Here is a 27762-nt window from a genome sequence, read left to right as displayed (position 1 = left end):
GCTGATGTTATTCCCGCGCAATTTTCAGTGAAAGGGCGTCTCGTGGTACAGGTCTTTGTGTAGGAAGCCGGGCAGGTTTAGAGCTTTTGTTAGCAAGTGTTCCACATTGCAGTCAAAATGTTCGAAGCAAGACTTGTGCAGAGTTCAATCCTGAAGAAAGTTTTGGAGGCAATCAAAGAATTGCTAAATGAAGCAACATTTGATTGCTCCGATTCCGGAATACAGTTACAGGCCATGGATAACTCTCACGTCAGCTTGGTTTCACTCAATATGAGAAGTGACGGATTCGACAAATATCGATGCGATAGAAATCTGTCGATGGGAATGAATTTGGCAAGGTAATGTATGTTGTGTGTAAGCTAGAGGAAAAACCAGTTTTTATACTTGGTGTAGAGGAATTTCTTTTTATTAATTGTCTATCTCATAAGTTATTTTCAATCACATTGCATTGTTCAGTATTTTCTTTCTCTTCCAGTTTAACAAAGATTTTTAAATGTGCGTCAAACGATGATATAGTTACCATCAAAGCCCAAGATAATGCCGATACAGTAACTTTTGTCTTCGAATCTCCAAATCAGGAGAAAGTCTCAGACTATGAAATGAAACTGATGAACTTGGATCAGGAGCATTTGGGAATTCCGGTGAGTTATACACCGACCAAATTTTTAAGTTTTCATTTCGATGTGGAAGAGAGGGAGGTTAATTGATGTTTCAAAGTTTTTCAAGCATAGTAATTTATTTATCCATGGATCATATTTAGACAGACATTTCATGGAGCTGTAAGCATACGAATTTGTGTACACATCTGCATAGAGAAATAAGAGACATTGTTAATTTCTCTGCTTACAAGTAGCCTATCCTAATTGCACAGATTCGTAGAGAAGTGAAGTATGGAAAAGCTACATCTGAATGCCACATTACAGAACAATTATGTACACTTTTGACAATATGGAAACAATATTTTGAATTGAATCTTCATGGACATGCTGCACCAGAAAAAATTTTCCACTGTAGAATTTCATTAGCAGAGAAAGATTAAGTGATAGCAAAGATGAATGTTAAAAATTATATGATAGACTGTTACATGGAATACTGAAGTGTTGAACATTGGGTTTTACTACGTATTACTGTCATATTTTGGGGCAGCTCTGATTTCATGAACCTAGAAGAGGATAGATTCATATCAGTTTATGTAATTCTTGCTGACAATTGTTAAAGTACCAGAAGTTCTGACTTTGATGACAGTGTGCATATAGGGCCTACTTACTGGTTAAACTAGAGCATGCACGACTAACAGGTAGAAAAATATTTGCTTTATCGTATCTTACATAGAAAGGATATTTTGTGCCACCTCTGATCTTCTGCAGTTCCTTATGGTTATTGAAAGCATTGCCGTGTATTTACATCTTGGCTTATACAGTAACAGATACCTTTAATAAAACTTAATATTTTTAATTTTCTGTTAGATTGTGTGAATTTGTTTTCTGAGACGAAAGCATTAGCTAATGTCATCTCGGGAAATCCTGGTCAAACAGTATACGTATTTTTCTTTGTAGCTAGAGATAAATATGTGGTACCTGGGAAATAGATTTTTACAGTCTTACATGCTACAGCCTTGTGCCTCATTGTATGTCAAATTGAGACTTCGTAATTTTACTCCTGAGTACAGGAATTACAGTTATTGTATGTAAGTTGTGTGTTGGATCCCCACTGCATTTTTCAGTATGGCATGGACATAAAATTTAGTTTTCACTACAGGGCAATTTTTTTACCACCACCAGATATTCTGCTTTTGCCAACTCATATAAATTGTCACCTTCCAACCTAATCAAGAGCATAGGCTGCACTACGGATAAGTCTGTCACAATAAGAAAGACCCTGGAGGGGTTGGCATGGAATTTCAACCCAATTACTGAACTACTCCACTGTGCTGAGCTTGAAAGAAATGTAGGTATGCTATTGGTTACATTAGTCAATGATGACATAGTGGTATAGAGCGCATAAATTCAGTAACAAATTACATAGGTTCAGCTAACTTCATGTAAAAGGGTCTGATTTTTCTTCTTAGATGCACGTCATTTCTCCTGTGTACTGACTCATTGAGCAGCCTACAAACTATCAACCCTTGCCATCCTCTGGTAGCGTTCATCCAGGAGTCCAACTATATTGTGGAATGGTCCCGTCATTCATTGGTGTTTGTATGGACCACAGGACACGTTGGAATCCCAGGCAACGAATTTGCTGACAGGCTGGTCAAACAGGTGAGGTGGAAACCACTTCTGGAGATGGGCATCTCCAAAGCTGACCTGAGTTCTGTCTTATGCTACAGGGTTTTCAGCCTTTGGGAGACGGAATGGCATAACAGTATGCACAAGAAGCTGTGTTTCATTAAGGAGATGACAAATGTTGGAAGTCTTCCATGCGGTCCTCTCACAGGGAATCATTTTCCCTCTGCCGGCTCCACATTGGCCATACGTTGCTAATGCATGATTACCTACTCCGTCGCGAGGACACACCGCTATGTCGCTGTGACTACCAAATGAGTCCTCCACCTCATGCTGGACTGCCCACTTTTAGCTGCTCTTAGGTAGACTTTTAACTTTCCCAGCTCCTTACCTTCGGTGTTCAGTGACAATGCCTGAGCAGCAGCTTTAGTTTTACATTTTATCTGTGAGAGTGGGTTTTATGCTTCGGTGTAGGTTTTAGCGCATGTCCTTTGTCCCTCTGTGTCCTCCCACCCTTTTAGGGTGGAAGTTTTAATGTGTTGGAGAGTGGCTGGCTTCTCCTTTGTATTCTCATGGTTGGCCAGCCACTGTAATCCGCTTTTTTGTTTTACTCATCTGTTCCTAGCATGTTTTCTTGTCCGCTTTTGTTCCTTTTATGGTTTGTTGCCTTCCCTTTGTTCTTGTGGTTTAACCTTTCTTTCCGTTTTGTGTTATATGTCTCGTCTGTTTTATTCTCACACTTGTGGCATTGTTTTATTAGGAACAAGGGACCGAAGACCTTGTAGTTGCCCCCCTGTGGGTCCGGGGGTTAGAATAGGCCCACGGTATTCCTGCCTATCGTAAGAGGCGACTAAAAGGAGTCCCTCCCCCACAAGGGGGTAGTTTACGCTTGCGTCAATGGACGGATGGTTCCACGACTTATATTTGTGGTCATTTTGGTTTTTCACTTATTCTGGTTTCTTCCTTCCTTTGTTTGGTTCCTTTCTTTGTCCTTCTCCCTCTCACTGTCTTCTTCACTTTTTCTCTTGCCTTCTCCTTGGCTACCTCTGGTCTCCGCCTTGGCGTTTGAGACAGTCTGTCCTTTCTCTCCCTCTCTCCCATTTTTTCCTCTTCTTCTGTCTTCTCTGTGTGTGCCCGAAGGCCGACCCACGCGTTCGCACGCGTGGCTGGTGACGGGGTGACGCGAAATTCCTTGCCCTGGGTAGACAAGTAAGGCACGCACGTACCCCCTGGTAAAGGCCGGGCCTAGGGAGGGGTGACTGCCCGTTCCGACCATGCCTAACATTCACCTAAGGCGGGAGTGCTCTCTGAGAGGGTCCCCACAAGGAAGGAGCGTGCCATCGGAGACGCTGGCAGTCATGAGGATTCCTCCGCACCGGATTGCTCTTCTTCTCTCTTGACTTATGCCCAAAAATGGAAACGTGACCAGCCACCAGTGACAAAAGTACTACCACCTGTCCCAAAGTTCCTCGTAGTTTCTCGATCTGAGGACGGAAAGGATTTTTTATGTCAACCCTTTCGTTATCCAGAAGGGCGTAGATGCCATAGCCGGATCTGTCTTGTACCAGGATGTGTAACGGTATCTTGTTGTTAGACACTGAGAGCGCATTTCAGGCACAAAAACTGCTTCGGGCCACACTCCTGTACACATTCCCTGCTCGGGTGGAGGCTCACCGCACTTTGAATTCGTCTCGTGGAGTGGTCTATACTAGATCACTCGATGGATTGACTGACGAGGAGATTCAGTCTTTCCTGGCTGAGCAGGGCGTGACGTCTGTCCGTAGGGTAATGAAAAAGGTCAACAATGACCTTGTACCAACCCGAACACTTTTCTTGACCTTTGATAGTGTTCAGCTGCCGTCGCGCATCAAAGGGGGCTACAAGGTTATTTCTGTTTGCCCCTATGTCCAGACACCTTTGCGCTGCTACCAGTGTCAGCATTTTAATAACACTCGCCAGTCTTGTTGTAATGCGGCTAAATGTGTCACTTGTGGCAGGGACGCCCATGAGGGTGACCGTCCACCTCAGTCTCCTCGTTGCATGAACTTCAGGGTGACCACGCAGCAATCTCCCGCGACTGTCCCATCTACAAGGATGAACTCTGTATACAGGGAATTCGGGTCAAAGAGAAAGTGTCCACCTCGGCTGCTCGCAAGCTATTTTCTAGTAGGAAGCCCACGCTGCTCCCAGCGGGGAAATACAGTCTTCTCCACAGACATGCGATCTGACCTTCAGCACTACGGTCGTCCGTTCGGTCAGTGCTAAGATCGCCCGGTCAACGTCTCCTCTTCCTCCCATCACCCCTAAGACACAAGCATCTTCATCAGCTTGTGCCAAGACTAAGACCCAGAAGTCAGATGCATGGGCCTTCAAGAAGGAACCGTCCCGTGCAGACTTCCTGCATACCTCGAACTCTCAGCTATCGGCCAGTACTTCCACTAAACGACCTTCCAAGAAGGCTCATAGGAAGCAAAGTTCTCTGCCACGGCGTGTTTCTTCTGCGCCACCCAACGGTTGCCGCCCCAGGCCGTCATCCGTTTTGCCTGGCCGCACCGCTGATAGCCGAACATCTAGCCGTTCACCGGCGGAGTACGCTGCCCCTCCCGGCCATCTTAACAAGATGGTCGACGAACCTATTGAACCATCCGCCTATTGATAGTGGCGGCAGTGCTCGTTCGAAGCCAGGCCCTCAGCGGCCTTCGAGGTGACCCCTCCTTGCTTCTCCGTTTTTCTCTCACAATGGCACTTCTTCATTGGAATATTCGCAGCATTCGCTCCAACCGAGAGGACTTGAAGTTGCTGCTATGCTTGCACTGTCCGCTCGTCTTAGATCTCCAGGAAACAAAGCTGCGCCCAAGCGATCGAATTGACTTTGCACTCTATGCCTCTGCCCGTTTTGACCTATCCCCTGTGGCAGGTATTCCGGCTCATTGAGGGGTTATGTTGCTTGTCTGGGATGGTATTTACTACGATCCCATCACATTGCACGCCGGCCTGCAGGCAGTTGCCGTCCAAATTACTCTCCCCACTTTCACATTTTCCATTTGTACCGATAACACACCATCGCCGTCTGCCGTTACCAGGACAGACATGATGCACCATTTTTGTTAACTGGAGACTTCAGTGCCCACCGTCCCCTTTGGGGCTCTCCAGCATCCTGCTTGAGAGGCTCCCTGTTAGCAGACTTTTTCCACCACCTCAATCTTGTCTGCCTCAATACGGGTGCCCCTACTTTTCTTTCGCACACAACTCACACCTATTCCTATTTAGACCTCTCTATATGTACTACCCAACTTGTACGCCGGTTTGAGTGGTACGCACTTTCTGATACGTATTTGAGTGACCACTTCCCTTGTGTTATCCATCTCCTGCATCATACCCCCTCTCCGTGCTCAATTAGTTGGAACATCTCCTAAGCAGACTGGGGCTCTTCTCTTCAAGGGCGACCTATCAGGGTCACACCTTCGCAAGCTGCGATAGTCAGGTCGCACACCTCACAGAAGTCATTCTCACTGCCGCTGAATATTCCATCCCTCACACTGCTTCTTCTCCACGTCGCATACTGGTCCCCTAGTGGACCGCAGCATGTAGAGGCGCTTTACGTGCTCGTTGACATACTTTACGCACCTTTAAACGCCACCCTACGATGACGAATTTTATCAATTATGAACGATTACGTGTGCTGTGTCGTTATTAAAGAAAGCCAGCTGGGCTGCTTTCACAAGCACCTTAAACGGTTTTACTCCTTCTGTTGTCTGGGGTAGCCTGCGCCAGCTATCTGGCACTGAGGTCCCCTCACCAGTTTCTGGCTCGATGGTCACGAATGACGTTCTTGTGGCCCTGAGGATGTCTCCAATGGATCGACAGTTCAGGGTATGTGTGGGTTATGTCCTGTCAGACGCCTTTCGCCAGGAAAATGGGGTGCGACAGGGCTCAGTTTTGAGTGTCGCTTTCTTTGCCATAGCGATCAATCCAATAATGGATTGCCTTCCAGCTGATGTATCATGCTCCTTTTTCGTGGACGATTTTACCATCTATTGCAGCACGCAGAGTACATGTTTCCTGGAGCGCTGTCTTCAGCATTGTCTTGACTCCTTTAGTGTTGCCAATGGCTTCAGTTTTTCTGCCGAGAAGACGGTCGGTATTAACTTCTGGCGCTACAGAGTTTTTCCCACCGTCCTTACGACTCGGTCCCGTTGCTCTCCCACTCGTGGAGACAACAAAATTTTTAGGTCTTACATTTGACAGGAAACTAAGCTGGTCTCCACATGTCATATTTGGCTGCCCATTGTACCCGTTCTCTAAATGTCCTCCGTGATCTCAGCAGTATGTCGTGGGGGGTGGATCAAACCGTCCTACTTCGCCTCTATCAGTCGATCGTCCACTCAAAGCTAGATTATGGGAGCTTCGTATACTCCTCTGCATGGCCGTCTCTCTTACACCGCCTTAACTCTGTACAACATCGGGGTTTACGTCTTGCGATCAGAGCATTCTATACCAGTTCGGTCGAGAGTCTTCATGCTGAAGCCGGTGAATTGCCACTAACCTACCGGCGCGATATACTGCTTTGTCAGTATGCCTGTCGGCTATTGTCAATGCCCGACCACCTGTCTTATCGTTCCTTTTTTGACGACTCTCGATCGTCAATACAGGTTGTATGTCTGTGCCCTGGACCCGCTGGAGTTGGCTGTCGTATCCTCCTTCAGCACCTTGATTTTTCACTCCCTGCAACCTTTAGAGTGGGCGAGAGCCAAACGCCACCTTGGCTCCAGGCTCAGGTTCGCATCCACCTTGACCTCAGCTCGCTCCCAAGGGAGGTTACCCCAGCTTCGGTATACCACTCCCGTTTTGTCAAACTTTGTTCAAAGTTCCTTAATATGATTTTCATTTATACAGATGACTCTAAGACCAATGACGGTGTCGGGTGTTCTTTTATTGTCAGGCACACAGTTTCAAATACTGGCTCCATGGCTGTTGTTCGGTCTTCACAGCTGAGCTATTTGCCCTCTACCAGGCTGTTCCTTACATCTGCCGCCACAGACATTCTGCTTATATCATCTGCTCCAATTCCCTGAGTGCCATCCAGAGCCTCAGTGATCCGTATCCTGTTCACCCTTTTGTGCACCGGATGCTCTCATCAGCAGCTGGCGGACAATGGTTCTCCGGTTACCGTTGTGTGCGTTCCTGGCCATGTCTGTATCCCTGGGAACGAAGATGCAGATGCCGCGGCCAAGGCTGCGGCACACTAGCCTCGGACAGCTTCTTGTTGTGTCCCTATTCCCACGGCTTGGACGACCACTTCACGCCCTTCTCGGTAAGAGGAGGTCGTTTTGGCTCGGTTACGAATTGGACACTGCCGGTTCAGCCATTGCCATCTGCTGACGGCTGCGCCGGTGCCATTCTGCCCATGTGGGCAATTGCTGACGGTATGCGACGTTTTAATGTCCTGTTGGAATTTTAATACACTGCGCGTTGATCTTGGCCTGTCATGTACTCTGGATGACATTATAGGGGATGACCCAGGAGCAGCTGCTCGCGTTCTGTCTAAGGACATTTGGTTATGCTGTTTTTTAATCCTATGCCTGTTAATATCTTTTATAGTGTCTTCCCTTTTAGTTGCTGTTTTAACTTTGTGCATCTTGGTGCTTTCCTAACTTAGTCTGGGCAATAATGACCATTGTAGTTGTGCGCTAAAGAAAATGGAAGTTTGGTCCTTTCCCTCTCTTTTAAACCAACAACAGCAACCTACAAGCTCTGCATCGATGAATACCGACTGCTTAGGCAAAAAGTCGGTGGCAGCAGGTGACAGCCTTAAAATGCCTCATTGAATGTTCCATGCCTTCAGTCTCACGATAACATCCTCCAGTGGAATTGCGGCGGTTTTTTCCACCACCTGGCTGAGCTATTGCAACTGTTAAGCTTTACACCTGCTATCTGCATTGCCCTACAGGAAACCTGCTTCCCGGCAATGTGGACCCCCTGCCCTCCGTGGCTATAAGGGATACTACAGGAACCGTAGTGACTGTAATAGTGTCAGGTGGAGATTACGTTTATGTCCTAAACTCAGTCTGTAATGACACTGTGCCCCTTCAAGCCCCTCTTGAAGCCGTGGCTGCCGGAATAAGGATGATGCAGGAAATAGCTGTCTGTAATATATATCTTTCTCCAGATTGTGCAGTACCCCTGAATGTATTGGTTGCACTGATTGATCAACTCCCTAAACCTTTCCTACTTTTGGGAGATTATAATGCCCATAGCACCTTGTCGGGTGGCACTGTGCTTACTGGTCGAGGCAGAGATGTCTAAACTTTACTGTCTCAGTTAGACTTCTGCCTCTTAAAAAATGGAGCAGCCACACATTTCAGTGCGGCTCATGGTAGTTACTCGACCATTGATTTATCAATTTGCAGCCCAAGACTTCTCCCGTCTATCTGCATGAGAACACATGACGACCTGTGTGGTAGTGACCATTTCCCTATCTTTCTCACACTGCCCTGGTGTCAGGCCTATGGACGCCTACCCAGGCAGGCTTTAAACAAGACGGACTGGGATAGTTTCACCTGTGGGCACGGTTGAATCTCCACCACATGGTAACATCAATGTCATGGTTGAGCAAGTGACAACAATTGTCTCTGTGGCAGAAAACAAAACATGATGTCTCGCTCTTCAGGGTGCCGCCCCCTCTCCCCGGTGAAAGACAGTCCCTTGGTGGTCGCTGGAAGTCGCTTAAGCAATTAAGGAGGGTCAGCGAACTCTACAATGGCATAAGTGGCACCCTTCCATGGAGCACCTCATAGCCTTTAGACGACTCCGTGCCCACGTTCGCCAACTTATCAGACGATGGAAGCAGGAATTTTGGTAGAGATACATGTCGACCATTGGGTGCCATATGTCACCTTCCCAAGTCTGGGCAAAGATCAAACATCTTTTCGGCTACCAGACCCCAACAGGTGTTACCATAAATGGCATGTGGTGTGTTATCTACCAATGCAAATGTTTGTTGAGCAGTTTGCTCGAGCCTCTGCGTCGGAGGACACCCCCCAACCCCACCCCTAAGAATTTGGCACTCTCATGGCGGCTGGAAGGGAAAGTACTCTCCTTCACTATACGCCACAGTGAATCCTATAACACTCCATTTACAGAGTGGGAACTCCTCAGTGCTCTTGCACATTGCCCTGACACAGCTCCTGGGTGTGATCGGATCCACAGCCAGATGATTTTAAATCTTTCATCTGACTGCAAGTGACATCCTCATCTTCAACCGAATCTGGTGCGATGGCATCTTTTCATCGCAGTGGTGGGAGAGCACCACCATTCCGGTTCTCAAACTCAGTAAAAACCTGCTTGATGTGGATACCTATTGGCCAATCAGCCTCACCAACATTCTTCGCAAGCTTCTGGATTGTATGGCGTGCCAGTGGTTTGGTTGGGTCCTTGAGTCAGGTGTCCTGGCTTCATGTCCGGGTGGCTTCCGCCAGGGTCTCTTTACAACTGATAATCTTTTGTCCCTCGAGTCTGCCTTCCGAACAGCCTTTTCCAGGTGCCAACAACTGGTTGCCATATTTTTTGACTGTAAAGTTTAAGACATGACCTAACGCCATCATGCCCTTGCCACATTATATGTGTGTGCTCTCTGGGGCCCGCTCCGAATTTTTATCCAAAACTTACTGTCGCTCCAAGTTGGTGACTACAGTAGTTCCATCCATATCCAGGAGAATGGAGTCCCTCGGGGCTCTGTATTGATTCTCTCTCTTTTCAGTGGCCATTAACAGTATAGCAGCAGCTGTTGGGTCCTCTGTCTAACCTTTTCTATATGCAGACGGCTCCTGCATTTCATACTGCTGCTAAACTATTGGTGTTGCTGAGCAGCACCTACAGGGAGCCATCCACAAGGCAGTCATGGGTTCTAGTCCACTACTTCAAGTTTTTAGCCGCAAAGTTGTGTGTAATGCACTTCTGTCGGCACCTTACCGTTCATCCAGACCCAGAACATTACCTTCATGACGATCCACTCACTGTAGTGGAGACATATTGTGTCTTAGGACAGGTTTTTGACGCTCAATTGACTTGGCTCCCTCATCTTCGTCAGCTTAAGTGGAAGTGCTGGCAGCACCTCAATGCCCTCTGTTGCCTGAGCAACACCAATTGGGTTGCAGATCACTTTACGCTGCTGCAGCTCTACAGAGCCCTTGTCCAATCCCGAAATGACTGTGGGAGTGTGGTTTATGGTTCAGCAGCACCCTCAGCGTAGCATTTACTCGACCCTGTGCACCACTGCGGGGTTAGACTAGCCACAGGAGCTTTTAGGACAAGTCCAGTGACCAACTTGCTGGTGGATGCTGGGGTCCCTCCACTGCAGATCAGACGTGCACAACTGGCTGCACACATTCGTAGTTCTCCTGAGTATCCAAATTACTGTCTCCTTTTCCCACCCTTGGCAGTCCACCTCCCGCACTGGTGGCCCAAGTTGGGGCTAGCGATTGCAGTTCGTGTGTGGTCCCTTCTCTCCAAACTGGAGTCCTTCCCTTTACCACCTCTACTTGCGGTCCATTCACATATGCCTCCATGGTGTATGCCTCGGCTGTAGCTTTGTCTGGACTTTCTGCATGGCCCTAAGGACTCTGTTACCCCCACAGCTCTCCGCTGTCACTTCCTTTCGATTCTTGACTTACTCTGGGGTTCTGACGTGGTTAACACTGATGACTTGATGGCTGATCATCACGAAGCCTTTGTGTATGTTCATGGACGACATATTGAACAGCAATCCTGGCCATATGGTTGCAGTGTTTTCACCACGGAGCTGGCGGCCATATCTTGTCCTCTTGAGCACATCCGCTCATGCCCTGGCGCGTCATGTCTCCTGTGTACTGACTCATTGAGCAGCCTACAAGCTATCAACCCTCGCCGTCCTCTAGTAGCGTTCATCCAAGAGTCCATCTATACCCTGGAACTGTCCCTTCACTCAGTGGTGTTTGTGTTGACCCCAGGACACCTTGGAATCCCAGGCAATGAATTTGCCGACGTCAAACAGGCAACGTGGAAACCACTTCTGGAGATGGGCATTTCCAAAGCTGGCCTGTGTTCTGTCTTACGCTCCAGGGTTTTCATGCTTCGGGAGACGGAATGGCATAACAGTATGCAGAACAAGCTGTGTGTCATTAAGGAGATGACAGATGTGGGCAAGCCTTCCATGCATTCCTCTCACAGAGAATCAGTTGTCCTCTGCCGGCTCCACATTGGCCATACTGCTAACACATGATTACCTACTCCGTCGTGAGGACCCACCTCTGTGTCGCTGTGACTAACAAATGACAGTCATCCACCTCTTGCTGGATTGCCCACTTTTAGCTGCTCTTCGGTGGACTTCTAACTTTCCCAGCTTCCTTACCTTCGGTGTTGAGTGACAATGCCTCAGCAGCAGCTTTAGTTTTACATTTTATCCTGAGAATGGGTTTTATACTTCTATGTAGGTTTTAGCCCATGTCTGTGTCCCTCTGCGTCCTCCACCCTAGTGCTTTTAGGGTGGAAGTTTGTGTGTTGCAGAGTGGCTGGCTTGTCCTTTTTATTCTTGTGGCCTGCCAGCCACTGTAATCTGCTTTTTTGTTTTACTCTGTTCTGTTCCTAGCATCTGTTGTTTTCTTGTCGGCTTTTGTTCATTTTAGGGTTGGTTGCCTTTCCTTTGTTCTTGTGGTTTTTCCTTTCTTTCCGTTTTCTGTTATGTCTTGTCTATTTTATTCTCACACTTGTGGCAGGAACCGATGATCTCATAGTTTGATTTCTTCCCCCCCCCCCCCCCCCCCCTTCCCCTCCTCTTTTAAACCAACCAACTCATCCAGTGTGTAGTAAATAATTCTTTTAAACTTGATCCATATTTCCTGTGCATGCTCTTGCCCTCTGCTGAAAGTTTGAAGTTCCTCACCGAGATAATGCCACTACTGATTTTTTTTTTATGTAGTTCACTGAACATATAGATATTTCTGCTTGTTTTAGTTGTCCTTTGTATTTTGGTAATAATTGTTGCCACACCTGTGTCGTGCACACTGATTCCAATTTTAATTTGTTCCCATTAGATTCGGTGTATTGTCATATATTTGTTTTAGATAGTTTTCAGAGAAGTCATTTAGTGATGTTTAACAGGCTGTCTTAGCATGTCCACCAGTAACGAAGTGGTAATTCTCCCCATTGATTATTGGATGATTGAAGTCTCTACCAGTGATTACAGTATGATTGGGGAACTGAAATACAAGTGAACTGATGTTTTCTCTAAAGTTTTTGCTTATATCAGGAGATGAGTCTAATGGGTCATAGGATCCAGTGCTCAACATGCAATCACTTGCATGTAGCTCCAATTTCTGTCAGTGGATTTGAATTTGTCTGCTGTGAAAAATACACCACCTTCATTTCCCATTTGACTACCTTTTTGATATACACTTAAATGTTCCCCCCAAAATCTCATTGTTATAGATTTCAGGTTTCAACCAGCTATCTGTACATGGTTTTATGAGAGCTTCACTGCTTTTCAGCGACACTTCAAAGTCTAACGCATTGTTCGGAATGCTTTGGCAGTTAACCAATAACATTTGAATACTCTTCATCTGTGGGTGGCGTTTCTTTCAATCTTCCACTGATACATCTGTTTTTCCTACAGCTATTGTTATGTGGATGGAATGGTGAGTCGTGTAATCTAAATAAATGCTTGTGTGTTCCCCACATAGTCAGCTACCAGGGCAGCAGCCTGTGATGTGTAGTGCACACCTGACCCATTTAAGGGCCCATACAGTCTTCAAACCTATGGTGCAAGGTCAGGAAGTTGCAGCCTAGCTTGCTGCCGAACTTTTGACGTGTATGGTTCAGTCCTGCCATTTGACTCTGAAGCAAGGGGCCATATCAGTTTTGGCGACAATGCTGCAAACTGAGAGCCTTGTTGAAAATCCATGGCTAGATCCCATTAAGTTTGATTCTAGTGAATTGTTTTAATATTGCATTTTAGTTGGAGTTGCTAAGTGTGATTAGAAGTTTGTACTGTTGATTAAATGTTTGCTCTTAGAAGGTGCACTGTTCATTGAGAGTGCAAATTAGGGCTAAACAGTACCATAATTTTTCCAATTTGTTAAATGCATTTAGTGTTTAGGTATTTTGGAAACGCTTGTTTCTGTATTCTGTCATCTGTATACATTCAACTGTAATCTGAAGGGCGTTATTCTATATGGGGATTAATTCAACATTTTATGTTCTTTACTATGTAAAGTTAATGGAATATTTATCACTGTCCACAGGAGACTGATTACTCTTGCACAATAAGGCTTCCATCAGCAGAATTTACTCGCATTTGCCGAGACTTGAGCCAGTTTGGCGAATCGTGTGTAATTTCATGTTCGAAAGAGGGAGTAAAGTTTTCTGCAGCAGGAGACATTGGTTCAGGTAAGGAATTGGCAGTATTTGGTCTTTCAGATTGGCTATAATGGAAAGCTTGCTCTTGTAAGTTACAAAATAAATAGACAGTGGAATTTTTTCGCCACCAGAGAAATTTCTAAATATGTAAAATGCCTTTATTTCTTTAGGCACAAAGTGCATAGCATCAATGGTTTGAAGTGAACTTTGCAGTCAACAGTTATCTTAATGATTTTGTTAACATGTAAGTTACTGTAAAACAAAGCAATCCACATGGTATCATATTTGTTTTTAACTATTTGATATTTTCCTATTTTAGTCCAGATAATGTTTATGGCACATTAACTGCAATATTGCAACAGGTACTTAGTTTCCTGAAGTTACTTTTATTACTAGTAAAGCGACATATAATTATTTTACAGCTAATATAAAATTGGCACAGACAGCTAATGTTGACAAAGAGGAAGAAGCGGTGACCATTGAAATGCAAGAACCAGTCACTTTGACATTTGCATGCAGATACCTATCATCTTTTACAAAGGCCTCACCTCTGTCACCTGTTGTAAGTACCAAAGTATTTAGTGATTTGTTGTTTTCAGAGTTTGTCAGCTGTTTTGGGCTACAACTTTTACTGGTAGCAGTTGAGGCATGTACTAGTTGCAGAAGTGGCTGTTTTGCTAGCATAAACTCTGTTAAAAGTGTGGAACTAAGTGCTAAATTTCCATCCATTACAGCATACATTGTGATATGCAAATGCTGGTGAAAAGTTGAAGCTGAGGCAGTTTTTATGCTGCATGTTTGCTGCTACAATGAGTGTTTGCAGTTATTGGGATTTTTGTCTATGCAGCTTTAGATGTGAAATCTCATTGGCAATAGGTCATGAAATTATGCATGATGCTGTAGCTCCACCATTCTTATTTTACAGAACTCTTGTAAAACTTCTTTGTGGACACCGTGTTTTTGTACATACCGTACCAAGCTTGATGCACATCACGAGGATTTTTAATTGGCGCATTGGTTAAACATGTTGTAGTACTCAAATTTATGCACAGAAACCACAAAATATGAAACTTTATTTTTGGAAGCAAGTCAACGTGGCACCTGCTCAGTTTCCTTAAGGGACCCACACATGTCCAGTAATACAAACTGTCTATACATTGACCATCTGAAGATGTATATTGATGTATTGTCAATACTAGAAATATTGATGAGCAGTATTGCTCTCAAAATATTCTCAGTATTGCCAATACATACTATACATGTGAGATGCAGTATTGATGATTTGACAATATTTTCCAGACAGATGTTGACAGAACCTCAAGGACAAGCCACATGGTGTTAATGTGCACTGTTTATTTTTCAGTACACAGTTGTAACACCTAGATCATTTTTAAGGAGTCTTCACACAATAGGCCTCTGCAAGGGTAATCGTTGCGTATACCACTTTAGGATAGTTAACAGATTCACTGTGACACTGCTTACTACAGTAATATGAAAATATTGTATTGGTTGGTGTATTACATAGAAGTTTGGAAAAATGCTACCATTTTGAAATATACTAGTAAGAGATCTGTGAAATGCAATTTCACAGAATTGTCACAATATGGAAAGAGTTTTTGCATTAATTACCTGAAGAGGTTCTTGACAGGCAGATATAATTCCTTTGCAGGTTTCCACAAAATTTTACTAATTGTGTTGGCTGATACTAGAGAACTAAATTGAGTATTAAAATGAACTGCATGATACCAGAAATTTGTTTCTTCTAATCGCTTATTGATTGTGATTGCCGCTGCCATTAATGTATTTTGCTTCCTTCTCTCCTCTATCTTTTATCAACGCTAATAATTTGATGCATGATGTAGGATGACTCATTGACAATAATTTGACATTTTTTGCACCTGTAGTTCTGAGTTCAGTTAGTAAATTAACAACTGACCAGTCACTCCATTCCACCCTCCCCTCAGGCCCATTTCATCCTTTTCATTATTTTCTGTTGCTCAGAAGCTACAGCTAATATACTTGCACATCTTAACCAAGCAAAATGTTAATAGTGTGAGGTCTCAACACTATATTGAAGATTTGACAAACTAGAATTGTTATCAAATATTGGATGTTTGCTGCCCTTTATATTGTATCATCCAATCCCAGCATGATACATGTCCCCCGCAGGTGGCTCGCCTCTCTTTAGCGAGTTTGTATTTTTCTACCATGGGTTCCCAGTCTTTGCAGCACTTTTTCCATTTCTGTGCTGCATGTCTATATCCTCCTCCAAATCTTTTCCCCATCCTTGGGAACATGTCTTTTTTTTTAATGTATACTGCATTTCCTGTAGCTGACATAAGAACAGTCTCACCACTGTTTTGCCTCTATCCGCTTCCCCCCCGTCCGCTTCCCCCCCCGTCCGCTTCCCCCCCCGTCCGCTTCCCCCCCCGTCCGCTTCCCCCCCCCGTCCGCTTCCCCCCCCGTCCGCTTCCCCCCCCGTCCGCTTCCCCCCCCGTCCGCTTCCCCCCCCGTCCGCTTCCCCCCCCCGTCCGCTTCCCCCCCCGTCCGCTACCCCCCCCCGTCCGCTTCCCCCCCCGTCCGCTTCCCCCCCCGTCCGCTTCCCCCCCCCGTCCGCTTCCCCCCCCGTCCGCTTCCCCCCCCCGTCCGCTTCCCCCCCCCCGTCCGCTTCCCCCCCCCCGTCCGCTTCCCCCCCCGTCCGCTTCCCCCCCCCCGTCCGCTTCCCCCCCCCCGTCCGCTTCCCCCCCCGTCCGCTTCCCCCCCCCCGTCCGCTTCCCCCCCCCCGTCCGCTTCCCCCCCCCCGTCCGCTTCCCCCCCCCCGTCCGCTTCCCCCCCCCGTCCGCTTCCCCCCCCCGTCCGCTTCCCCCCCCCGTCCGCTTCCCCCCCCCGTCCGCTTCCCCCCCCCCGTCCGCTTCCCCCCCCCCGTCCGCTTCCCCCCCCCCGTCCGCTTCCCCCCCCCGTCCGCTTCCCCCCCCCCGTCCGCTTCCCCCCCCCCGTCCGCTTCCCCCCCCCGTCCGCTTCCCCCCCCCCCGTCCGCTTCCCCCCCCGTCCGCTTCCCCCCCCCCGTCCGCTCCCCCCCCCCGTCCGCTCCCCCCCCCCGTCCGCTCCCCCCCCCCCGTCCGCTCCCCCCCCCGTCCGCTTCCCCCCCCCGTCCGCTTCCCCCCCCCCCCCGTCCGCTTCCCCCCCCCCGTCCGCTTCCCCCCCCCGTCCGCTTCCCCCCCCCCGTCCGCTTCCCCCCCCCCCCGTCCGCTTCCCCCCCCCGTCCGCTTCCCCCCCCCGTCCGCTTCCCCCCCCCGTCCGCTTCCCCCCCCCCGTCCGCTTCCCCCCCCCCCCCGTCCGCTTCCCCCCCCCCCCCGTCCGCTTCCCCCCCCCCCGTCCGCTTCCCCCCCCCCGTCCGCTTCCCCCCCCCCGTCCGCTTCCCCCCCCCGTCCGCTTCCCCCCCCCCGTCCGCTTCCCCCCCCCGTCCGCTTCCCCCCCCCCCGTCCGCTTCCCCCCCCCCGTCCGCTTCCCCCCCCCCGTCCGCTTCCCCCCCCCGTCCGCTTCCCCCCCCCGTCCGCTTCCCCCCCCCGTCCGCTTCCCCCCCCCCGTCCGCTTCCCCCCCCCCGTCCGCTTCCCCCCCCCCGTCCGCTTCCCCCCCCCCGTCCGCTTCCCCCCCCCCCCCGTCCGCTTCCCCCCCCCCGTCCGCTCCCCCCCCGTCCGCTCCCCCCCCCGTCCGCTCCCCCCCCCCGTCCGCTCCCCCCCCCCCGTCCGCTCCCCCCCCCCGTCCGCTCCCCCCCCCCCGTCCGCTTCCCCCCCCGTCCGCTTCCCCCCCCGTCCGCTTCCCCCCCCCGTCCGCTTCCCCCCCCCGTCCGCTTCCCCCCCCCGTCCGCTTCCCCCCCCCGTCCGCTTCCCCCCCCCGTCCGCTTCCCCCCCCCGTCCGCTTCCCCCCCCCGTCCGCTTCCCCCCCCGTCCGCTTCCCCCCCCCGTCCGCTTCCCCCCCCCGTCCGCTTCCCCCCCCCGTCCGCTTCCCCCCCCCCGTCCGCTTCCCCCCCCCCCGTCCGCTTCCCCCCCCCCCCGTCCGCTTCCCCCCCCCGTCCGCTTCCCCCCCCGTCCGCTTCCCCCCCCCCGTCCGCTTCCCCCCCCCCGTACGCTTCCCCCCCTCCCGTCCTTCCTGTGTGCTCCTGAAGGTCTGGTGCTCACAGGTTATTGGCTAGTCACAAACCATGTGTCTACCATCTGGCACCTACAGTACTGTTCTTGCTAAGTTCCGTTCCATAGAGGGCATGACCATGCAGACATACGATCTCAAATTCGCCACTGCAGTTGTGAAATCACCCAGTGTCATGGTAGCATTGCCATCTCCTCAACCAGCTGTGCAACAAGTCACCTGCTACACAACTGGCAGGCCAGAAAGGACAGAAGGAATACCCCCCACAAAGACTTTCTACATCCCTCCATCCAACAAACATCTGAGTCTTCCTGTGCCAAATGGAAAGGCTCCAAGAGGTCAAACTTGTCACATGATGCCCTCTCCATGCCGCCAGTGTGCACCGCCACCATTTTTCTGCCCCGGACTCCGCAGATCAACAGGGGGAGACTGCCGATGTGTCTATAAATCTCGTGGAGCAGGTTTCTCCAGCCCCCTGCACCCTGTAGCAATGAGTCTTTCAAGGCTGGCGGCACTCGGCAGCCACCGAGGTGATACCCCTTCAATTTTTCCCTCCTCCCTTTTCCTTATTATGACTTCTTCAGCGGAACATTCATGACCCTTGATCCGACAGGGGCTTTATGGCTGCTCTTAGAATCACAGCATCTGCTTGTTCTCTGCCTACAGGAAACAAAATTGTGTCCTCGACAGCTTTGATCTCCGGCATTTTTTGTGGAGAATCGTGCTGCTCATACGGGATGATGATCATAGTCAACTCATCTCTGTGACTACCCGCCTTCAAGCTGTTGCAGTTCACCTTTCCCTTCCTCACTTGGCCTTTTACCTTTGTACCATTTACATTCTTCCATCTTTCGATGTCACCAAGGCAGACTTCTTCCAGCTTACTGGACAGCTACCTTGCTCATCTCTGCTGCACCATCCTCGTTGGGATTCTCTCAGAATCTGTCTGAGAGGTGCGCTCTTGGCTGACGTTAATCAACTTACCTCATCTGCCTTAACACAGGAACACCCATGTTCCTTTCAGACTCCACGCACACTTATTACCATTTGGGCCTATCCTTCTGCAGTGCCCAGCTTGCCCATTCTCATGAGTGGTCCGTTCTGACAGCTACTTAAGTGACCATTTCCTGTGTGTTATCTATTTGCTGACTCCTATCCCTCCTATGCGCGTGCCCAAGAGGCTGTTCGTTAAGGCTGAGTGGAGGCTTTACTCTTCCCTGGCAACTTTCGACGAACATTTACCCGGTTGTAATGACCAGCTAGAATATCTTACAAATGTTATCCTTACTGCCACAGAATTTTCCATTCCTCACATTTACTCTTTTATCACACTGTCGCAGCACTCGGTGGGCTGAGGCGTGCAGTGACTGTTCGTGTGGGGAGATATGTGCTCCACGTTTTTAGCCGTCATCCTATGATGGCAAACTGCAATTGTTATAAACAGTTGCAGGCACTCTGTCATTGTGTTCTTTGGGATAGCAAAAAAGCTCACCTGATTTCATTCACTAGTTCCTTTAACAGCTCCACTACCTTTTCCGTTGTTTGGGCCTGATGGTAGCAAAGTCGTCGTCGACCCTGTTGCTATCTCCAACACCTTGGACTACCATTTTCGGGAGATTTCGAGCTCCTCCCACTGTCACCCAGCGTTCCTCCATCTGAAACAAGTGGAGGTGGCTTGAGTGATGTCCTTCTCTTCACAGAATCGTGATTCCTACAATGCTGACTTTACTATGAGGGAGCTAGGTCATGCTCTCACTTCAGCCCAATCCTCTGCCCCAGGACCAGACAATGTTTACATTCAGATGTTGCTGCACCTTCCTCTTGTGGGCAAGCTCTTTCTGCATCTGGTCAGTGGGCAAGTTTTCTAGATGCTGGTGTGAAGCCACTGTCAAACCCATACCTAAACCCAGTAAAGACAAGTACCTTCCTTCTAGCTACCGCCCCATTTCTCTCACCAACTGCTTTTGCAAGGTGATGGAACATATGATTCATGCCTGTCTGGTACGGTGACTAGAATCTTGCCATTTACTAACCACTGCAGAGTGGCTTTAGAGCAGGCCGTTCAGTGGTTGATCATCTCGTCACTTTGCCCACCCTTGTCATACTGGTTTTATATAGAAATTCTAGGCTGTGGCCATTGTTTTCAGTTTGGAGAAACCCTAAGACACCTACTGGAGGATTGGCATGCTCCTTACTCTCTACATGTGGGGCTTCCGTTGCCACATACCCTGTTTACTTCAGGAATTTTTAAAAGACAGAGTTTTCAAGGTACATGTGAGTTCTACCTTGTTGGACACCTTTATCCAGGAAAACAGTGTGATTCGGGGTTCTGTTGTAAGCATCGTCCTCTTTGCTATTGCCATTAAACCTATAGTGGCCTGTCTCCCACCAGGTGTCTCTGGCTCCTTTTCGTTGGCATTTTGCCATCTGCAGTTCTCTATGGACTTGTCTCAGTGAGCGGCATCTTCAGCTATGTCTCGATTGTCTTCACTCGTGGAGCATTGACTATGGCTTTAATTTTTCCACAGAAAAACCCATTTGTATGAATTTTTAGTGGCGCAATTGGTTTCTTCCACTGTCTTTGGTCTTGGGCCTGTTGCTCTTCCATTTGGTGAAAATACGAAATTCCTGGGGCTCATAGGAAACTTCCTTGGTCCTCACATGAGTCTTACCTGGCAGTTCGCTGTACGCAGTTCCTCAATGTCTTACGTGTCCTCGGTGGTACTTCCTGGGGAGCAGATCGAACCACCCTCCTCCGTTGTACTGGTCCCTTGTCTGTTTGAAACTAGATTATGTTCCATTAATGCATATGCACGTCTGAACCTATTACACAGTTCTCAATACTGTCCACTATTGTGGCGCCTTTTACACTGGCCCGGTTGGGAGACTATGCAGAAGCTGCTGAACTACAACTGTCCTACCACAGAGACCACCTCAGCAAATATGCGTGCTGTGTGTCTGCCATGCATGGCCACCAATCCTCTGCCACCTTCTTCGATGCTTCCTTTGACCACTAGTATGGGGTGTGCCCCTCTTCCGTTACCTTCTTGAGTTGCCTTTTGCCTCTTGCTCCGGCAGCTTAACTTCACGCTGCCTGCAACTTTTGTGGTGGGTGTGAACCCTTCACCACCTTGGCTTTGTGTGCTGGCCCGTGTTCACCTTGGCCTTCATCCACTTCCTAAGGACACCACTCCAGCCTCGCTTTATCACCTTCAGTTTGACGATCTCTGTACAGAACTTAGCTATAGTAGCATTGTGTACACTGATGGCTCTCGGGCTGACCTTGGTGTCAGCTGTCAGCTGTGCCTCTGTCATTGGGACTGATGTTTTTTAGTATTGGCTTCCAGAACACTGCTCAGTATTTACAGCAGAGCTTCTTGCCCTCTATCAGGCCATGCAGTATGTCTGGCTACAGAGGCTTTTCAGTGGTGTCATGTGCATATCAGACATTTCAAATGACATAATAAAACTAAATATTCAGGGAGTATGAATTAAAAAAAATGCCTTTCATCACAAACTTTAGCGTTTTATTAAATACATGATACATTTAAGATCCTGTGGGTCCATCATCGGGTGTAACTGGTCTTAATACACAATTTGTTTTCGCTCTTGAATTAGGTGAAATGCATATTCCATATAATCGAAGAAAAGCATTTTTAACTTTTTAACACAATCATTCATTCACTTCTCCATCCTGTTCGTGCATATCATTTCACTCAGGAGGCACATCTGCATACACATTTTTGTGTATCTGCAGATTTGTGAAGTGTTTAAAAAAATGTGTATGCAGATGTATCCTTTGAATGAAGAGTAATGCGTGAACTGGGTGGAGAAACAAATGCCTGATAGTGTTTAAAATGGTTTTAACGATTATGTGGAAAATGCATTTCACTCATTTAAGAGCAAAAGTAAATTGTGTATGAAGGCAAGTTACACTTGATGATAGGACTCACGAGGTCTGAAATCCATCTTGTATTTAATAAAATGCAAAAATTTGTGATGAAAGACATTTTTTAATTCATACTACCAGAATATTCAGTTTAATTTATGTCATTTGGAATGTCTTCCTGTTGTACATTTTGTGTAAAAATATCAGGCATGTATTGTAATGCTGGCATACCTCTATTCCATATTGGTAGTTTCAAGATGCCTTTGTGATTCTAGGAAAATAAATTTTTGGTGATAAACTAGCAAGATTTGAAAAATATGGACACGATTATGTTGGTTACAGGTGAAGGTACTCGTGCAAAAGTGTATCCATTTTAAATGTGAATATCTTGTGGAATGTGTCAATGATTTGTACATACCAACCAAGTTTTATTTCATTGCATTTGAAGAAAACTTTAAAGGTGGTCTGCACATCCATGATACATTGGTGAAAGATCTGCCAAATTTCTAAGATGTGGTTTGTTGCTCCTTCTCATAATGAGATTTGCTGCATATAAACTTTCTAACAATTTTTTGGACAAGGATCAGTGTGATGTTAAAATGGTAAGACCTCATGCTTGGAGGATACAGCTTGGTAACATGAATTGTGTGTTACTGGAACCCACTGCACTTTTTGTCTTCATCTCTGAATAGTTGTCACAGTGATAATGTTTCAGACCAACAATGACCACAGTCACATCATTAAAGGTTGTATGTGTTGCATTGTATATCCATATTATTACTTGTTAAAATATATTAAAAACAAAGATTCCAAGACTTACCAAGCGGGAAAGCGCCGGCAGACAGGCACATGAACAAAACACACAAACACACATACAGAATTACTAGCTTTCGCAACCGATGGTTGCTTCTTCAGGAAGGAGAGGGAAAGACGAAAGGATGTGGGTTTTAAGGGAGAGGGTAAGGAGTCATTCCAATCCCGGGAGCGGAAAGACTTCCCTTAGGGGAAAAAAAGGACAGGTGTACACTCGCTCGCGCGCGCGCACACACACATCCATCCGCACATACACAGACACAAGCAGACATATTTAAAGGCAAAGAGTAAGGGCAGAGATGTCAGTCGAGGCGGAAGTACAGAGGCAAAGAAGTTGTTGAAAGACAGCTGAGGTATGAGCGGCGGCAACTTGAAATTAGCGGAGGTTGAGGCCTGGCGGATATCGAGAGGAGAGGATATACTGAAGGGAGAGTTCCCATCTCCGGAGTTCCACGACCGTGGTACTTGATCGTCGGGAGTATGTGGCTGAGGGACTGCGTCAGCTTTCAGACAACTCTACATACAAAGTTTGCCAAGGTAATCCCATTCCTGATGTCCAGGCGGAGCTTCAAGGAATCCTCAGAACCTTAGGCCCCCTACAAAATCTTTCACCTGACTCCATCAAACTCCTCACCCCACCGACACCTCGCACTCCTACCTTCTACCTACTTCCTAAAATTCACAAACCCAAACATCCTGGCCACCCCATTGTAGCTGGTTACCAAGCCCCCACAGAACGCATCTCTGCCTACGTAGATCAACACCTTGAACCCACTACATGCAGTCTCCCATCCTTCATCAAAGTCACCAACCACTTTCTCGAACGCCTGGAATCCGTACCCAGTCTGTTACCCCCGGAAACCATCCTTGTAACCATTGATGCCACTTCCCTATACACGAATATCCCGCACGTTCAGTTCCTCGCAGCAATGGAGCACTTCCTTTCACGCCGATCACCTGCCACCCTACCTAAAACCTCTTTCCTCGTCACCTTAGCCAGCTTCATCCTGACCCACAACTTCTTCACTTTTGAAGGCCAGACATACCAACAATTAAAGGGAACAGCCATGGGCACCAGGATGGCCCCCTCGTATGCGAACCTATTTATGGGTCGCTTAGAGGAAGCCTTCTTGGCTACCCAAGCCTGCCAACCCAAAGTTTGGTACAGATTTATTGATGACATCTTCATGATCTGGACTCACAGTGAAGAACAACTCCAGAATTTCCTCTCCAACCTCAACTCCTTTGGTTCCATCAGATTCACCTGGTCCTACTCCAAATCCCATGCCACTTTCCTAGATGTTGACCTCCACCTGTCCAATGGCCAGCTGCACACATCCGTCCACATCAAACCCACCAACAAGCAACAGTACCTCCATTATGACAGCTGCCACCCATTCCATATCAAACGGTCCCTTCCCTACAGCCTAGGCCTTCGTGGCAAACGAATGTGCTCCAGTCCTGAATCCCTCGACCATTACACCAACAACCTGAAAACAGCTTTCGCATCCCGCAACTACCCTCACAACCTGGTACAGAAGCAGATAACCAGAGCCACTTCCTCATCCCCTCAAACCCAGAACCTCTCACAGAACAACCCCAAAAGTGCCCCACTTGTGACAATACTTCCCGGGACTGGATCAGACCTTGAATGTGGTTCTCCAGCAGGGATACGACTTCCTAAAATCCTGCCCCGAAATGAGATCCATCCTTCATGAAATCCTCCCCACTCCACCAAGAGTGTCTTTCCGCCGTCCACCTAACCTTCGTAACCTCTTGGTTCATCCCTATGAAATCCCCAAACCACCTTCCCTACCCTCTGGCTCCTACCCTTGCAACCGCCCCCGGTGTAAAACCTGTCCTATGCACCCTCCCACCACCACCTACTCCAGTCCTGTAACCCGGAAGGTGTACACGATCAAAGGGAGAGCCACGTGTGAAAGCACCCACGTGATTTACCAACTGAGCTGCCTGCACTGTGACGCTTTCTATGTGGGAATGACCAGCAACAAACTGTCCATTCGCATGAATGGACACAGGCAGACAGTGTTTGTTGGTAATGAGGATCACCCTGTGGCTAAACATGCCTTGATGCACGGCCAGCACATCTTGGCACAGTGTTACACCGTCCGAGTTATCTGGATACTTCCCACCAACACCAACCTATCCGAACTCCGGAGATGGGAACTCGCCCTTCAGTATATCCTCTCCTCTCGATATCCGCCAGGCCTCAACCTCCGCTAATTTCAAGTTGCTGCCGCTCATACCTCACCTGTCTTTCAACAACTTCTTTGCCTCTGTACTTCTGCCTCGACTGACATCTCTGCCCTTACTCTTTGCCTTTAAATATGTCTGCTTGTGTCTGTGTATGTGCGGATGGATTTGTGTGTGTGTGCGCGAGTGTACACCTGTCTTTTTTTCCCCTAAGGGAAGTCTTTCCGCTCCCGGGATTGGAATGACTCCTTACCCTCTCCCTTAAAACCCACATCCTTTTGTCTTTCCCTCCTTCCTGAAGAAGCAACCATCGGTTGCGAAAGCTAGTAATTCTGTGTGTGTGTTTATGTGATTTGTTCATGTGCCTGTCTGCCGGCACTTTCCCACTTGGTAAGTCTTGGAATCTTTGTTTTTAATATATTTTTCCCATGTGGAAGTTTCTTTCTATTTTATTTACATCATCATTTATTACTTGTTAACATTGATGTATTGTATTCTTAATGCTATTGAAACATTACCAACTGGTTGAGCAAATGAATTACTCCACATATTTGATTTCTTGTCAAAAGTTGGGGCAATATTGCAACAACATTGCTCAGTCTCTATTTATTCTGATCATGAAGCACCAGTGTTCAAATTTCAGTTTTTCATCCTTCAAATTTCAGTTTTTCATCCAGATAACATTGTAAATGTAGGCTGTACCTTATTAGTAGGTTTGCCAATTGATGTCACTTGAAAGCTTGGATTACATGCCCATATTTTTTATAAAATGCTTGGATTCTGCCATGTTCACAGAGATTGTGGCAGCTTAACTTTTCTGTTGGAACACCACATTCCTGCTCCTTGGCATTTATGTTTCTTTGACAAGTTACAGAAGTCATTGGTTGTATTAACACTTCAGGGTGAATCGAGTAATCATGTGTTTCATAATTAAAATTCCTCAGTTTCTACTTATCTACTGTATTTCCTGCAGTTAAAGTGTGGAGATACTTGAATTCCTTAGCAAACTAATCCTGGCATGCAACATATGAGAACATAGAACCCAAGTAATAAAGGATGAAGGGCATGGCTGGTAACAATTCAGTGGCTCTAGATTTATCCCACTGTTCTTGAAAACAGCTGTTTATTTCTGTGTAAATTTCTTAATTGTTTTGTAGAGATTGAATTGACTTGATTGAATTATTGTGGTGACCTCTTGGATGCTTTTTTTCTGTGCTGTCCTCAGTTTCTTAGTGGTAAAGTCAGTGACTTGGATACTCCATATGGCTTCCTTGTATGGGAAATTTGCAAAAAACGGTTTAAATTTTCACATGAAATTTTGGATTATTATAGTACCCTTAAGAGGGAGTGTTAATGCAAATAAAATATTGTCATAACTGGTGGTGAGCTGTAATGTCTTGCCAACAATTTTGTTTAGTTGGCATGTGGCTCCCACAACTATTGGAGGTTTTGTTTTCTCCATGTGCATTTTCAACAATTTGTCAAAATATCAGGGTCACTTATTTCCGTGTTACCTGTTGGGCTGTAGTACTGTTTACACTCCCATCACATGATCTGCAATTGTGGTGCAGTAATAATTTGATGTTGAACTGCCAGTGCATGTGATACCATTTATCTGCTGCACTTACTGCAGCCATGTGTTCCTGCTGCTTGTATAACGCACCTGAATGCTTGCAAACTACAGAACATAAAAGCTAAAATTAAGCTGTTTATGCAGTAATGGTGTGTATATTAAGATATGCAAAATCAGGTTTGTTATGGTAAGGAAATAAATACTGTCAGGTAAATAAAAATAGAAATTTTCTTATGTACACATCTTCTTGGACATTAAATGAATAAAACTGAAACACTTGTTTCTTTAGAGAAGACTATTTTCATAAAAGGAAAAATACCTAGAAGTGTATTTGGGGTAGTCCACAAATCTGAAGCATCATTCATTTCTTGCATGTCACCTGCCACCTCCCTATCTGTTAGGCCTAAAGACATGACATTTTGCATAAAAAGTGAGATACATCCTTATAATGTTGTGGGTCTGTTAATATTTAGTGCAAGTAAAAATTATATAATCAAAGTAAGAGATGTTTGAATAACAGCTTCATTTGTAGTAGGTGCTAGCAAGGGCACATGGCAAAGGCCACATTGTAAAAGGTGTAAAGAGTGGTGAAAATTTATGCTGAGCACACACTCACTGTTATGCTTCTTATAGATTTTTTGTATTTTATGAACATAGGACTAACGTTAGATGAAACGCATTTTCATGTATTTAGACAAGCAATTTGAGTTAATATCTTGCACCCCTTTCCTGTATGCTTCTGCTGCTTGGGGCATTCCAGTCAGACTTTAAATTTTGCCCAATGCCTTCAGGTTGTCCTGCAATTCTAAGAACATTTACAAATAAAAATACTGTTTTTGGAAGTGATTTCCACAGTAGAAAAATTATGTTGAAATGTCCATTTCAGTGTTCTGGATGTATTGTTTTGGCGCAGTTGGTTCAATTAAATGTTTAATTTACTCTACTTGAAACGAGTACATATAAATGTTATATTTCAGTTATGAATTTATAATTAAATATGAAATTACTGGTTTTATGCCTATTCTAAGTTACGTTGCTTGTTATAAGTAATGATAATCACTTTTTCCAGGTTCAGCTTTCGATGTCTGCTGATGTTCCTTTAGTTGTGGAGTATAAAATAACAGATATGGGCTACATCCGTTACTATCTGGCACCTAAGATTGAGGATGACGAGAATAATTAATACGTACTTGAAGGCCATGTTAAGTTTTTGTGTCTGTTTTAAAGTAACTCAGGAAAAGTCTTCTATGAAGTTTTTATGATCATGTTTGCCTGTGTATTATGTGTGGAAGGAAAAGTGAATAGCAGTTTTAGTACAGCTGGATTTAATAATATTCAAAGATAATTATTTTAAAGAATTTTTCAACTGTGAATCTCGTGGTAATGTACTGGTATTACATATTTCACCCTTTGTGAAGTAATAAACTTTGTAATTTATGTAGCTGGCTTTTTTACAGTCAAATAAATTTTTATACAAAACATTTTCTAGTGTCTATTTGTCGACACTTAC

The 27762-nt window shown here is 46.7% G+C and overlaps 1 protein-coding gene across 1 annotated transcript; it reads left to right on the top strand.

Annotated features, from left to right (window-relative positions):
• Window positions 1-27733, top strand: LOC126284030 (proliferating cell nuclear antigen). The gene is made up of 5 exons (XM_049982584.1): window positions 1-338; window positions 476-641; window positions 13502-13646; window positions 14039-14178; window positions 27322-27733. The coding sequence occupies exons 1-5, from the start codon at window positions 118-120 to the stop codon at window positions 27433-27435; spliced, it is 786 nt and encodes a 261-aa protein (XP_049838541.1). The 5' UTR covers window positions 1-117; the 3' UTR covers window positions 27436-27733.
• Window positions 27734-27762: the final 29 nt, after the last annotated feature.

This window comes from Schistocerca gregaria, chromosome 8 (genome assembly GCF_023897955.1).
Source record: "Schistocerca gregaria isolate iqSchGreg1 chromosome 8, iqSchGreg1.2, whole genome shotgun sequence".
NCBI lineage: Eukaryota > Metazoa > Arthropoda > Insecta > Orthoptera > Acrididae > Schistocerca > Schistocerca gregaria.
This window is presented reverse-complemented; position numbering and strand designations above follow the sequence as displayed.

Excerpts from the sequence above, each read along its gene's own strand:
- LOC126284030 (XM_049982584.1), top strand. The coding sequence starts at position 118 with ATGTTCGAAGCAAGACTTGTGCAGAGTTCAATCCTGAAGAAAGTTTTG. Across the intron at positions 339-475 it reads ATGGGAATGAATTTGGCAAG|TTTAACAAAGATTTTTAAAT; the intron begins GTAATGTATGTT and ends TTTCTCTTCCAG. Across the intron at positions 642-13,501 it reads AGGAGCATTTGGGAATTCCG|GAGACTGATTACTCTTGCAC; the intron begins GTGAGTTATACA and ends CACTGTCCACAG.